The 13,769-nt window shown below is 40.7% G+C and overlaps 2 protein-coding genes across 2 annotated transcripts in view; one reads left to right on the forward strand and one right to left on the reverse strand.

The window, feature by feature from the left end:
* The window catches only part of REEP3 (receptor accessory protein 3), a 97,365-nt gene extending 86,824 nt beyond the window's left edge, over window positions 1-10,541 (reverse strand). Inside the window, exon 1 of the mRNA XM_058543370.1 lies at window positions 10,281-10,541. Coding sequence (XP_058399353.1) covers window positions 10,281-10,312 — 32 coding nt within the window. The 5' untranslated portion in view covers window positions 10,313-10,541. The remainder of the gene's footprint in view (window positions 1-10,280) is intronic.
* JMJD1C (jumonji domain containing 1C) overlaps window positions 10,078-13,769 on the forward strand; it is a 337,216-nt gene continuing 333,524 nt past the window's right edge. The window contains exon 1 of the mRNA XM_058543362.1: window positions 10,078-10,124. The gene's annotated coding sequence lies outside the window, so the exon portion shown is untranslated. The remainder of the gene's footprint in view (window positions 10,125-13,769) is intronic.

Below are 13,769 nucleotides of genomic sequence, written 5' to 3' on the forward strand. Positions count from 1 at the left end.
GTTTTTTAATGCCAAACAATGCTGTTTATTAATTACTGCTGATATTCATGTAATAATATCAAGGTATTCATGTAATAATATCATAATGATATTCATGTAATAATATCACTTGATATCAATAACAAGGTTAATGTACTCACTTATTTAAATATCTAAGTAGTTTTATTAAATACAAAATACTTCACAGTAATTTATCTACGATTCTCTATAGGACGCATATAAGCACTATAGTCAAGATCTTCAACTAGGGTTCTACTCTCCCCTTTATGCATTCAGTGATGGAGAACACATTGCTCTCTTGAGGTAGTCAGTCTCAATGTTGAAAATCTCTAGGTAGTAGAAAGTTTTCCCTTATATATTGAATAAAATTGTCTTCCCTATAACATCTACCTATTGCTCTAGCCTTGCATTTCACAATAAGATAGGAAAATCAGTACCTCCTCCCCCACGTGACAACTCAGATTATATTAAGACAGCTATTTTGTTACACTTTTTTTCTCCTTTTCTAATCCAATCCCTAAAACTATTCCTTGGCGTATACTAGTTTTCCTCATGATACGTAAAAGAGATTGTCATGGATTAACTTGTGTCTCTCCAAAAAAGATATGTTGGAGACCTAACCCCCACTACCTCAGAATGTGACTTTATTTGGAGATACGGTCTTTACAGAGGTAATCTAGTTAAAATGAGGTAATTAGGGTGGGCCCTAATCCAGTATGACTCTGTCCTTATAAAAATGGGAAATTTGGATACAGAGACTTGCACATAGCGAGAATGCCATGTGAAGGTGAAGGCAGAGATCAGAGTGATGCATCAACAAGACACGGAACAGCAAAGATGGCCAGCAAACCACCGGAAGCTAGGAGAAAGACACGGTAGAGATTCTCCCTTACTGCCCTCAGAAGGAACCAACCTTGTTGACACTTTCATCTTGGACTTCTAGCCTCCAGAATTATGAGACAATAAATTGCTATTGTTTAAGCCACCCAGTTTGTGGTATTTTGTTATAGCAGCCCCAGCAAACTAACACATTTCTGAAAAATGTGACATGATAAAAAGTTAAGGATATTTTCCACAGCAGAATGCTTGGTTTTATTTATGGATGAGAATAATTCTTGTCTAAAATAGACATATCATTATTTGAAAATATTAACGTTCTCAGCAATAATATATCTGAATACATCCTGAAATTATGTTTTGAATTACTTGCCAGTACAAACCTATTATGTTTATTTTATTTTTTTTGTGTGTGAGGAAGATCAGCTGTGAGCTAACATCTGCCAATCCTCCTCTTTTTGCTGAGGAAGACTGGCCCTGGGCTAACATCTGTGCCCACCTTCCTCCATTTTATATGGGACGCCGCCACAGCATGGCTTGACAAGCGGTGCGTCAGTGCATACCCGGGATCCGAACCAGTGAACCCTGGGCCGCTGCAGCAGAGCGCGTGCACTTAACCGCTTGCGCCACCGGGTTGGCCCCAAACCTATTATGTTTAGATTTTTCCTCTGACTTTCACTTTTGTGATTTCCTTAGTAGCTCTGCATTTGCGGAGCTCATGACACTATTAAGGAAAGCAACATACTGGTAACCTTTGGCCCTGTATCCAAATGCTAATATCCTAACAACTTCTAGGACCAGGGAAACTGCAACTTGTAAACCACATTTCATTTGTAAATTTAGAAAATAAGGAACGTAAGAGCTGATGTGCAGAATATGTGATTATAAAAATTATTTTCAAAGTGTACTATATCAGCGATTTTCATCAATTTGGGGAAATTCTCTGTAAATACTTAAATAGAAACAAATTTTGAAATAGCAAAAAAAATTGACAGATTGATCAGCAACAGTATTTTACATAGATATCTTAAGTGAGAGATATCCCGAGACACTTATGCATTTCCAAATATCATTATAGCCTATAATTTCTCCCATAAAGTATATAGAAATAGCAAATAGTAAATAACAAAGCCATTTTTCGATGGGGATGCTGAGCAGACTATGTCTTGTAGGGGGATCACTCCAAGAGAACTTTCTGCAATGATGGAAATGTTCTATTTCTGTGCTGTCCAATAAGGTAGCCACTAAGCTCTTGTGGCTATTGAACACTTGAAATGTGGGTAGTGTGATTGAGACAATTAATTTTTAATTTAATTAATCTACATTTAAATAGACACATGTGACTGGTGGCTACCATACTGAATGATGTAGCTTCTAGCCTCACTCCCTCTCATATATATTTTTCTTCCCTCTTCACCTAATACAGTGGTTCTCAACCAGCGGCAATGCTGCCCACTAGGTGACAAATGGCAATATGTGGAGACATTTTTGGCTGTCATAACTAGGGGGTGCTACTGGCATCTTGTGATTAGACGCCAGGGATGCTGCTAAACATCCTACAATGCACAGGACAGCCCCCTACAAGAAAGAATTATCCAGGCCAAAATGTCAATAGTACTAGGTTAAGAAACCCTGACATATTTAAAGGATCTGTAAACGAAATAAAAAATACTTTGAATATCATTATGAATGGCTGTATAATATTCTAACATAAGCTAGCCTGCTCTTTACTTAAAATAATCTTTAGCTACCATTCAATAATTCCACCTCAACTGCTACTGTTTTCTCTGTCCACAGTATCTCAGTGAGTACACCATCTCACCAGATTTTCAGTCATAGTGGCCTTTGTAAACTTAACATGACTGAAGCTGGTAAATTAACTTCAGTAATAGGGATAAGTATGCTTAAACCCTTAACAGAGAGTTTTGTAAACATGAAGACATTTATAACAGGATAATTTTTATCTTTAACTTTTCATTTAACCTCAAAAACATGTATGAGGGGCTGGCCCTGTGGCTTAGCGGTTAAGTGCACGCGCTCTGCTACTGGCGGCCCAGGTTTGGATCTCTGGCGCGCACTGACACACAGCTTGTCCGGCCATGCTGAGGCCACGTCCCACATACAGCAACTAGAAGGATGTGCAACTATGACATACAACTATCTACTGGGGCTTTGGGGAAAAAAAAAAGGAGGAGGATTGGCAATAGATGTTAGCTCAGAGACAGTCTTCTTCAGCAAAAAGAGGAGGATTAGCATGAATGTTAGCTCAGGGCTGATCTTCCACACACACACACACACACACACACACACACACACACACACAAATGTATGCAAGGAGCTGTTTAATGCAAATGCATAATCAATGACAAAAATAAGCTCACATTCTGCTACCAGAGACTCAGCAGTAATTTTCCTCCATGTGATGATCCAAATAGTAATATCATATTATTTTGATATTTAAATTACCCATTCATGCATTATTGTAATATAGCATTTATTTGAACATTTAAATCTATACTGAAAGTAGAGAATATAAAAATCTCCATCATAAAAGGTTCAAAAATCCAGCAGAAAAAGAAATAGTTAATATAGGAGTAGTAACAAAAAGTAGACAAAAGCTAATTGTTTCTGAAATGAAGGCTAATAAAGGAATCTTGTTGGAAGTTCTGGCCTATGCAAAGAAAACAAGACCCCATAGTTTAGGATGTGTTTTCTATCTTAACAAAGGAAGATAGAAAAGACGACCTCTTGTAGTGCATTCACAACAAATTATATTTTTAAGATTTTAACTTCTTCAATTTCCTTGAAAACATCATTGTTCCTATTTACCTTATTTCTCATCATCTAACAGCAATTTCAGTAAGTATCCTTAGATACAATTCATGAACATTTAAACTATTCACATGATGGACCTCATCAAAACTGGTAAATAAAGATAAAATCTACCTTAACCTATTTGAAACAAAATATTTTACCCATCATTGAGATTTTTAAACCATTTAAAAATATTTAAAGCACATTTAAAGGAAGAAAAATACAACTTACGACTGCCCTCAAACTTCCACAAGGATTTAAAAATGATTAAAGATGTTTTTCATTAATCCTATCATAATCTTAACTAACACACATAAACGGTAAGAGCAGGATGCTATTATAACAATACATTTAAGAAATGATGCTGGCTTGGACTAGGTAATGGAAATAAAGGTGGTGAGAAGTGCGTGGATCCTGGGTATATTCTGAAGGTACAGAGTCAACAAGATTTGCTGTAGCATTCAATGTAGGGAACAAAAGAAAAAGAGGAATCAAGGATGATCCCAAGGTTTTTGACCTGAGCTACTGGAAGGACTGAGTTGTCATTAATTGAGCTGGGGCAGGCTGCCAGAGGAGCCGGACTAGGAAGGAAATTCAGGAGCTTAGTGTTGGAATCTTAAGTTCAAGATGACTTTCAGATGTTTCCAAGTAGAGCTGAGCAGGCAGTTGAAAATATTTATGATTGTTGAGTTCAGCAGAGAGGTCTGGGTTGGAGATGTAAATTAACAAGAGTCCTCCTAGGAGTGTAGGTAGAAAAGATAAAACATCTAAGAACTGAGCCCCTGGACACGCCAACTTTAAGAAGTCAGGGCATGCGGAGGAATGTGGCAAGAGAAGACTGAGATGGGAGTGGCCAGTGAGTTATGAGGAAAACAAAAAAAGCAAGGTTTCTTGGAAACAAGTGAAGAAAGTACTTCATGGAGAGCAACTATATCAAAAGCTGCTGCTAAGTCAAATGAGGACCAAACAATCTGGCCACATGGAGGTCACTGCTGGCCTAGAGAAGGGCAATTTTAGTGGAGTGGTTGATGGCAAAGCCTAAATGGTATGGGTTCTAGAGTGACCTGAAGGAGAGGAAGTGGAGAAAGTGTATATAGACTGTTCCGATGCGTTTTTGCTCTAAACAGAGGGAGAGAAATGGGGTAATAAGATGAAAAGTATAGTAGGCTGAAAGAGTTTTTTCCTTAAGATGGGAGAAATAATTGTATCTTTGCATGCTGACAAGAAAGGTCTAGCAGAGAAGGAAAACAGATGATGCTGGAAAGAAAGAGGAAAATTGCTGGAGTATGGTTTTTAAGGTATGTAATTTAGACTCTAAAAATACCCATTAAATATAACTGAAGAGGATCAATTAAAGAAAGAGGACTGAGGTTTTTACTAGTACTGCCAGATAATAAAATTATGGTAAAACAAAAATAAAAATGTGTTACTAATGTAAAAAGGTAAATACAGATGTATGGAATTAAGAAGAAAGTCTCCAAATTCATCCAATTCTATATGAGAAAGTAGTACTTATCAAATATCTGGAGTAATTAATATTTTATATTTAGCAGTAAAAAAGAAATCACAAAGTAAAAAATGAACAAGTTGAACTGCATTAGGACTATAAACTCTCTATACAACCAAAAATAAAATATCTAAAGAGAAGTGTAATTAGCTTGAGAAACACATTTGCATCAAATATGACTTAAGGTTAATTTCTTTATTATGTAAGGAGCTCAGACAAAAGTAAATTATCAAGTAACCAAGAGATAAATGGACAAAGTACATTCAGACTATTTGCACAAAAGGAGATACAATTAACTAATATTATGACAAATATTAAACCTTGCTAATAAGAAATAAAATGCAAAAGAAAACAATTTCCTAATATACTTATTAGGAAAGTATAAAAGAATTAAAACCCCCAATTCTGGCTACACTGTGATAAAGACAGAACTCATACATTGTTGGTGGCATTGTAAGATATTAATATCCTTTTAGAAAGCAATTTGGCAATTCATATCAATGGTCATAAAAATATTCATAGCCTTTGACTCAGAAATACTCCTCTTGGATATTTATCCTAGGGAAAAACTTAAAGAAAAAGTATGTGTAAATGATATCCATTGTAGCGTTACTTATGATAATGAAATATTAGAAATGATCTAAAAGCAAAATTAAAAGATAGATGATTGGCTATGAAAATTATGAATACTGACCTGATCAAGTAGAAGATACAAAATACCAGAGCAACATAGAAAATGCTTACAATATAATAAAGAATAGTATAATTTTTTTTCTATAATTACAACTATGTCATGTACACAAAGAGACTGAAAGAAAAATATAAGTTGAAAATAGTTTAAATGTTCAGTATGCTGGGACTGTAGAGGAATATGTTCTTCCTTGTTCTGATAACAACTAAGTGTTATTGAAGCCTTACCATGTGCCAGATGCTGGACTATGGATGTTATGTATATGAATGCATTTAATCTCACAGGGTAGGTTATAGCCAATAAATGGTAGAGCTGATACTTAAATTCAGGCAATCTGCCTTTAGTCCTGATCTTAACCACAATGCTATATTATATACAGTAGTCCCCTTTTCTCTGCGGTTTTGCTTTCTGCAGTTTCAGTTACCCGAGGTTAACTGTGGTCTGAAAATATTAAATTAAAAATTCCAGATTAAACAATTCATAAGTTTTAAATTGCCTACTGTTCTGAGTAGTGAGATGAAATCTTGTGCTGCCTGCCCTGGGACGTGAATCATCCCTTTGTCCAGCTATCCAGGCTGTATAGCTACCCGCCCATTAGTTACTTCAGGCTGTATAGCTACCCACCCATTAGTTACTTAGTAGCCATCTGGGTTATTAGTTCCACTGTCAAGGCATCGCAGTGCTTTTGTTCAAGTAGCCCTTATTTTACTTAACAATGGCCGCAAAGTGCAAGAGTAGTGATGCTGGTCATTTGGATATGCCAAAGAGAAGTTATTATTGTTAATCTCTTAATGTGCCTAAGTGATAAATTAAACTTTATCATAGGTATATACGTATAGGAAAAACACAGTATATATAGGGTTTGGTACTATCTGAGGTGTCAGGTATCCACTGGGGGTCTTGGAACATAGTCCCCCAAAGATAAGGGGGGACAACTGTACACAAATTAAGAAAAGTTAGAAAAATGGGATTTCCCTCAACCTGTGAGAATCATGTTTCAAAAGGTGAGGTATGGGTATCACATATGAATGTAACATCATTTGGTAATCTCAGATTACTATCCCTTAATAATTGTTAACTAATGGGCCCGCCCGGTGGCACAGTGGTTAAGTTCGTGCACTCTGCTTTGGCAGCCCAGGGTTCACGGGTTTGGATTCCAGATGAGGACCTATGCACTGCTCAAGCCATGTTGTATGCGTCCTGCATACAAAATGGAGGAAGACTGGCACAGAAGTTAGCTCAGGGCCAATCTTCCTCACAGAAAAAAAAAAAAATTGCTAACTCATCTTTCAATCTTGCTTGTAAAGTTAAAGTCTTTAAGCTGATTTTAAACAGACTGAAAATAATGAAAAATCCTTTCATTCCATCACAGAATGCTACGCTGTACAAAAGAGTTTGGAGATTACCAGATCCCTTTATCTCCACAGACAAAGAAACAGGTCTATAATTAGTAAGAGGCTGACTCAAGGTCATTCAGCTGTTATATTAACTATAACAAAAGCTAGTTCTAAATTCCAAGTTTCCTGATGATAGTCCAATCATATTTCTTTCTGTACCATCTATCTTATTTCCCTCCCCCATAAAAAATCTATATATCTATTGTTTTAAAAAAGTGCACAATAAATGCAAGTACCACATATGGTGTATTTTAAACTAATTTAATCTTTACAACAGTTTTAAGGAGGTGAATATTATAACCATTTTAAGATGAGGACACTGAAGCTCAGACGGGTTTAATATGTTGCCCAGGACCATACAGCTATTAACTGGCATCAGGTCTGATTCCAAAGCCAGTGTTCTTCCCCCAGTGGTCCACAACGTCTGGGGAGAAAGCGCTCATGCACACAGGGAGCTTGGTTATTGAGCTCCTTGAGTTCCTTGTGCATGCCACCAGAGGTTCATGTTGAGAGAGCTGTCTCATCTTTCTTCAGGCTCACGACTAGCTGGCTGTTCCAGTGGTGGCTTAGAAAGAATGTAAGTAAATTCTACCTCCTGGTGTGAAAAAGGTTTCCAAGTTTGCGTAGATCCAGGGATTGTTCTTTCGTGTCCTGACAGTATGATTAAGGGAGTAGAAAACATTCAGTGCTTAGAGATAGAGTAACTGAAGAGCAAAGGGGCAAAATATAATGATGCTCAAAATATAATGATGCTTATATTCCCTGACAAGTGTGCTTTCTAATAAGCTAACGGTTCAATGGCTCATGAAATACATTTCCTGACACTTGATAAATACATTTCCATGACCTTTTCTCCCTCACACTTTTGCCTCACCTTTTGTAGGTTCCAGCATCACAGGCTTTAATCCTCTCTCTCCAGGTAGGGAGCCCCCTAAGAGGTCTCCCAGTCTTCAGTGTCTCTCCATGGCCAACCATCTCACATAACAAGGGAGAGGATCTTTGAAGGCAAAGCCATTGCTGCCTCATAAAATCTATCACTACTTCCTGACATTCCTTGGAAACAGTGCCCAGCCTACCTTTCCAGCTTTCTCTCTCCCCAGTCCCTCAAGTTCACTGTAACTAATCTGGGCTTTTCCTCCTTTGGGTTCACAGTGATCCCTTTATCAGAATCCTTTCCGTTTTCATCTTTGGCTGTCTAAATTCAGTCTGTCCCTTAAGGCCCATCTCAAATATAATCTCCCTTGCTTTTTCTGATTCTCCAACCAGACATAATCCTGTACTTGTCTAACCCCTATAGCACTGGATGTAACGCTTACAAGACTTGACATCTAACCTGTACTGCAGATATCAGTGTATCTGAACTGTCAGTTCCATTAAGATCAACTATGTGTTACTAACCTTTGTTGTTATAGTCAGCTCCCAGAAAAGACATTCACACTCATAGTCAATAATCAAAAACAAAAATCCGATTTGAGTAATGCAAACTAAATCAAAGTGCTTCACAATTTTCCTATCAGTTAAAGAACTGGTGGAAGGAACTCAGAGAGTTAAGAAAAAAAGGGTACAGTTTCTTAATGGGGCACTTGATTTTCTAGGTACAGACACAACAGTTGATAGACATCTACTAAGTCAAGAAAGGCATGCCTGTATTATGTAAATGACAGACTCAAAGAAAGGCCCCCAAAGGCTAAAAAACAAAATGAAGACATCTGTGGTATGCTTTTATTTTTTGATGTTTAGTTTTGTACAGATGAACACAGGAAACTCTGAAGCTTTAAAACTAGAAACAGTACCGAGGAAGGACAAACTGCATTAAGACAATCAAACGACAGATTTTGCAAGCTATTGCAAATCAAGTGGAACAGGGCTAAGCAATTAATTTACTCCCAAACAAAATAAAACCAAAATTAATAGAAAATTTAGCTACTTCTCCCTGGTCAGAAACAATACCAAAAATCTGGTAATGTTATTTTTTTCCACATACCTAAGCTAATCAGAGAAGCCTGCCGACTTACAAAACCATATCATAAAGGGACTGAGATAATATTACTCCTACAGAGATCATGAATAAGTAACCTGTGCTTCCCTCCCACCCCGCCCACCCCCGGGCTATAACTACGTCATAGTTGTTTACTTTGATATTTTTTTTTGAAGAAGAGTAATATCAGGAGGATGGGAGGAAATCAGTTTGAACTGCACTCAAACACATATGCACCTTTACAGAGTAAACACCAAAACTCAACTAATTTTTGTCTTATGGCCCTGTAGCACTTGTTGGTAAGAGCACAATGAAATGAACCGCTCGATAATTTGAACAAAGAAAAAAAGGCACCTGCAGCTTCTCAATCACTTAGCAAATACTTCCAAGATAGGGCCAAATTCTGAGATTTGGGCGAGCAGGCGGGTGTCACCATTCAGTAATGAGGTCCTCTCTCGTTTAAGCTGTAAATCTTGGAGCAACAGGGACTCTTCCCAGGGATGAGAGCTGGGAGCGGTCTCGGGTTTTTAGGCAAATCTCTCCTCCTACCACACGTGACCGAATGGCAATCAGTGCCGACAGAGACACCGCAACGCACCAGCCGCGGGATACAAAGTCTCCGCGGCGGCGGCGCCGCCTTCTCGGGAGGATCGCGGAGCCTCCCGCGCTCAAGCGTCTGCGAGCTTGCGCAGGGCGCCGCGCGAGGCGCGCCGCTCCCGGGCCCGCAGGGCGGTGCCGCGCAGCGCAGGGAGCGGGGAGCGCGCGCCGCCTGCCCTGCGCGCCTGCCCACCCAGCGCCGCGGGAGCAGGGCCGCCGAGCCGCACGCAGCCCGGTCGCGCCGCAGCCGCCGCCGCCGGGCCCTCGCCCGCCGCAGGGAGCCACGCAGCGACGCAGACCAGGGTGAGGAGGCCGAGGGACCCCAGCCCCCGGGCAGGCCCGAGGCCAGGCCAGCCCACCCCCGTCCAGGCCCGGGCCTTCCCTTCTCCTTGTCCCTGCCCCTCCCCACACCTCCTCCGGGCCTCGCGCGGGCTTCGAGGCGCCGTGAGCGGCACTTACACCACGGCTCTGGAGATCATCCAGGACACCATCTTCCCGGGGGCTTGGACCCCACCTTGGGGGCGGGTGGCGCCAAGCGGGGCGTACCAGGCCGCCAACGGCAGGCCGCGCGCTCGCCGCTCCTCGCGTTCCCCGGGGCCGCGCTGGCGCCCTCGGGATCCAGGCCCGGTGTATGCGCGCGGCGGCCGGAGCTGCGCGGCAGTCGGTCCCCCGCCCGCCGGCCGAGCCGCCGCCGAGCCAGCCGGCCCCGCCCCTGCGCTCTGCTGATAGGCGGCGGCGGCGGCGCGTTGGCGGAGGCCAGGTCTGGGCGGCCGGGTGACCGGGCTCCCGAGCTGGGCGGGCGGGACCCTGGCCCGCGCCGGACAGCGTCGCGGCCCGGACCCCTGCGCTCTAACCTTCCTGTTTTCGTCCTTGGGACGCCCACCTGGCGTGGAGGGGAGGGAGGTGGTGGGAAGAGGCTGAGGAAGGGGATTTGGGGGTAGGGGTGGTCAACGCGTGTGTGAAAAACAAAATAGTAGCAGGAACTCTGTGTCCTATAGAATCCTCTGGACCAGGCCCTCGATTCTGAAGAGGCGAGATTTTGAAATGTTTAGCCACATACGGTGTTCTCACTGTTAGCTGAGGCCCTGCGCTCTGGGCATCCTCAAAGTACTGCATTTTAAGGGAAATGTCGGGGAGATCTTTGCACAGGCCTCAGTGTATACCAGAAGTCGCGTGGTGCGTGGTGCAATGCAGGGAGGGGCGGAGGAGGAAAGCATTGGATCTCATGTTTGCAGCAGTAGGCGTATTAATACCACTGTTCTGGGCCTCTTAGGGCACCTTTCCATCACAGCGTCTGCAAGGCCTGTTTTACAGACGCCCATCTGAGCCTGCCGGATATTCTGAGTAAAAGCTGAGCATTGGATTCCTGACCTGTCCTGCTGTTTACAGCTGTCTGCTTTTTGGGAGGTTGGATTACTGCTTACACCTCGCAGTTCTAGCAGATACCATAATTTCAAGAGATAGAATTTAAAAACACTGACTTGGGCGTGGCAGTACCAAATTGAGAAAATGATCTTAAAGTTTAGTCTTTTTTTTTCAGTTAAGACGATAGTAAAAGATAATTCTAGTATTCAGATGGTAGGAAGAATAAACGATGAAATGTGGTCTTGGAGAGTTTAATTAAAGCCCTAGAAAATATAATAACTTATTTTTTGAACATGCTATAATTTATTCTTTTTGTTCCTCAGTTTCCCCATAGTAAAAAGAGGCTAATAATACTGTAGCCTACCTCTTGTCTTCCAGGAGTGACATGAGGCACTGCTAAATAACACGTTTAGGAAGTTCTCGACTCGTTTGGAAGAAAATCAAGGACACACAAGATTATCCTGAGTTCTTTTAAGTTCCCAAGTTTAATAAATTTAGTAATATTTTGATTATTTAAGAAATAAGCTCAGAAGCTGCTTTCTACTTTTGTTAGGTTCTTTTTGCTTATTGACTCGTATTAAAAATTTATATTTTAATTTCAGGAATCTCAATGAAAATTTGCATTTGTTCAGAATCCTTTATTTTTGGCCATTATTCAGCATAATTTGGGGATCAGGTGTGCCACATAAGCACGTTTTCTGGGAAATTCTTCCCCAATAAAACTGGAACTCATTTGGATGGTATTCAGATCCCTCCATGAACAGGTCCTGAAATGTGTTTACAGCCTTAATTTTTAACTTCCCAACCCGTAATGTACCCTTTCCCTACCTCTCTCCTGTGAACCAAGCTGTATTTTCATGCTCAGTGCCTTTGTTTGGACTTCATTTTTTCTTTAATTCTATCAGAATTTCCCCCCATTCTCTTATCAGCATTCTTGTTTTTCAGTGCTCTATGCCATGAAGATGTCCTTGATTTTCCTCAGTGAGAATTATTCATAATTTTCTCCAGGCCTCCGTAATTATTTGGCTCTTTAATGCCTATGTCATTATGCTTTTATATTATGGTTATGTTTTACCGATGTCTAATCTGCTGGATGGTAAAATGTTTGAGGACAGGTATGGTATATTAGATATCTTTATGTTTTCCCAGTGTCTAGAATAGAGTGGTTGCGCGATAAAAACTTAAAAATGTTTGCTATGGGGGCCCGCCCGGTGGCTTATCGGTTAAGTGTGCGCGCTCCGCTACTGGCGGCCCGGGTTTCAGATCCTGGGTGCGCACCGACCCACCGCTTGTCGGGCTGTGCTGAGGCAGCGTCCCACATACAGCAACTAGCAGGATGTGCAACTATGACATTTGACTATCTACTGGGGCTTTGGGGAGAAAAAGGGAAAAAAAATAAATAAATAAATAATGTTTGCTAGCTATAGTCCCTCTCTTAAGTTATCAACACTTGATGAAATTTCAGCGTGTATGGTAGAAGCCTCTTACAGGTGTCTTTTTTTGCCTTCTTAATGTGGGGTGCATCGTTCTGAATATTAATTATTTCACTGCATTGTAATACATTAATGCCTTCAGGGGTTGCTGAGAGGTAGGACTGCTGGCTGTTCTCTGAAATGTCCCTAGGCTGCTGTGTGTTAAATTTCATTTTGTATCCTTATTATATCTTCAGCATCCTCCACATTCATGTCACATTTTGCTGCTCTCAATCTGGAACAGCCCCCTTCTTCACATTTCAATATGCGATGTGTTGGAAACCACCTACTGTGTGCCACGCACATGTGGTTGAGTCAACCTTTACAACCCAAAAAGCCTAGGTAGTGTTTATTCCGTTTTGATACACTGGAAACTGAGGTTTAGAGAGCTCACTGTCAATGACCACATAGCTCTTGGGTGACAGAACTGGAACTCTAATCCGTGCTTCCCAAGCATTCTTTATGTTATACTGTGATAGTCAAATTGTGTCTGAGGCAGTGAGTCCATATGGGGAGTGCCCTTTAGGGGGAAGCTTGGAGGCATTTTTTTTGGTTATTGGAATGATTGGGGTTAACCACTAGCATTTGATGGGTGGAGGTCAGGGATGCTATACTTTTTGCAGTGGGTGGGCTATCCTGAGCAAAGAATGTCCCCATGTCCTGCATGATTTGGGAATAACCTGCCTGACATTTGTGTAATATTTGTAAGTATCCGAACCTAGAACCTCCATTTTACATATAAACTCATGGTTTTAACTGAGACTAAATTTTCCAGTGTCCATTTCCACATGCAACAGTTGTGTGAAATTAAGATTTGTTTTGTTCAAAACTTGACCAAGATTTGTTTTCAGTTTTGGAAAATTACATCACAGCTTTGAGTTCGTAGCTGTCTTGTTCAGCTACTAATTACTTTTGTATGTCTTCTAGTTCACTTATGTTTCAGGATTAACATATTGAAATACATATTATCTTATTATAAATTATTTCATTTTCCTTTTCCATTTATATTTTATTTAGGGTTTATGGATTTCTTTGAAGTTGCCTGTAGGAAAATTGTTCTTAATTTCATTTCAGGATGATAAAGCACCAGTTGGAAAATATTTTATGGAAA

The sequence above is a fragment of the Diceros bicornis genome, chromosome 6, assembly GCF_020826845.1.
Source record: "Diceros bicornis minor isolate mBicDic1 chromosome 6, mDicBic1.mat.cur, whole genome shotgun sequence".
NCBI lineage: Eukaryota > Metazoa > Chordata > Mammalia > Perissodactyla > Rhinocerotidae > Diceros > Diceros bicornis.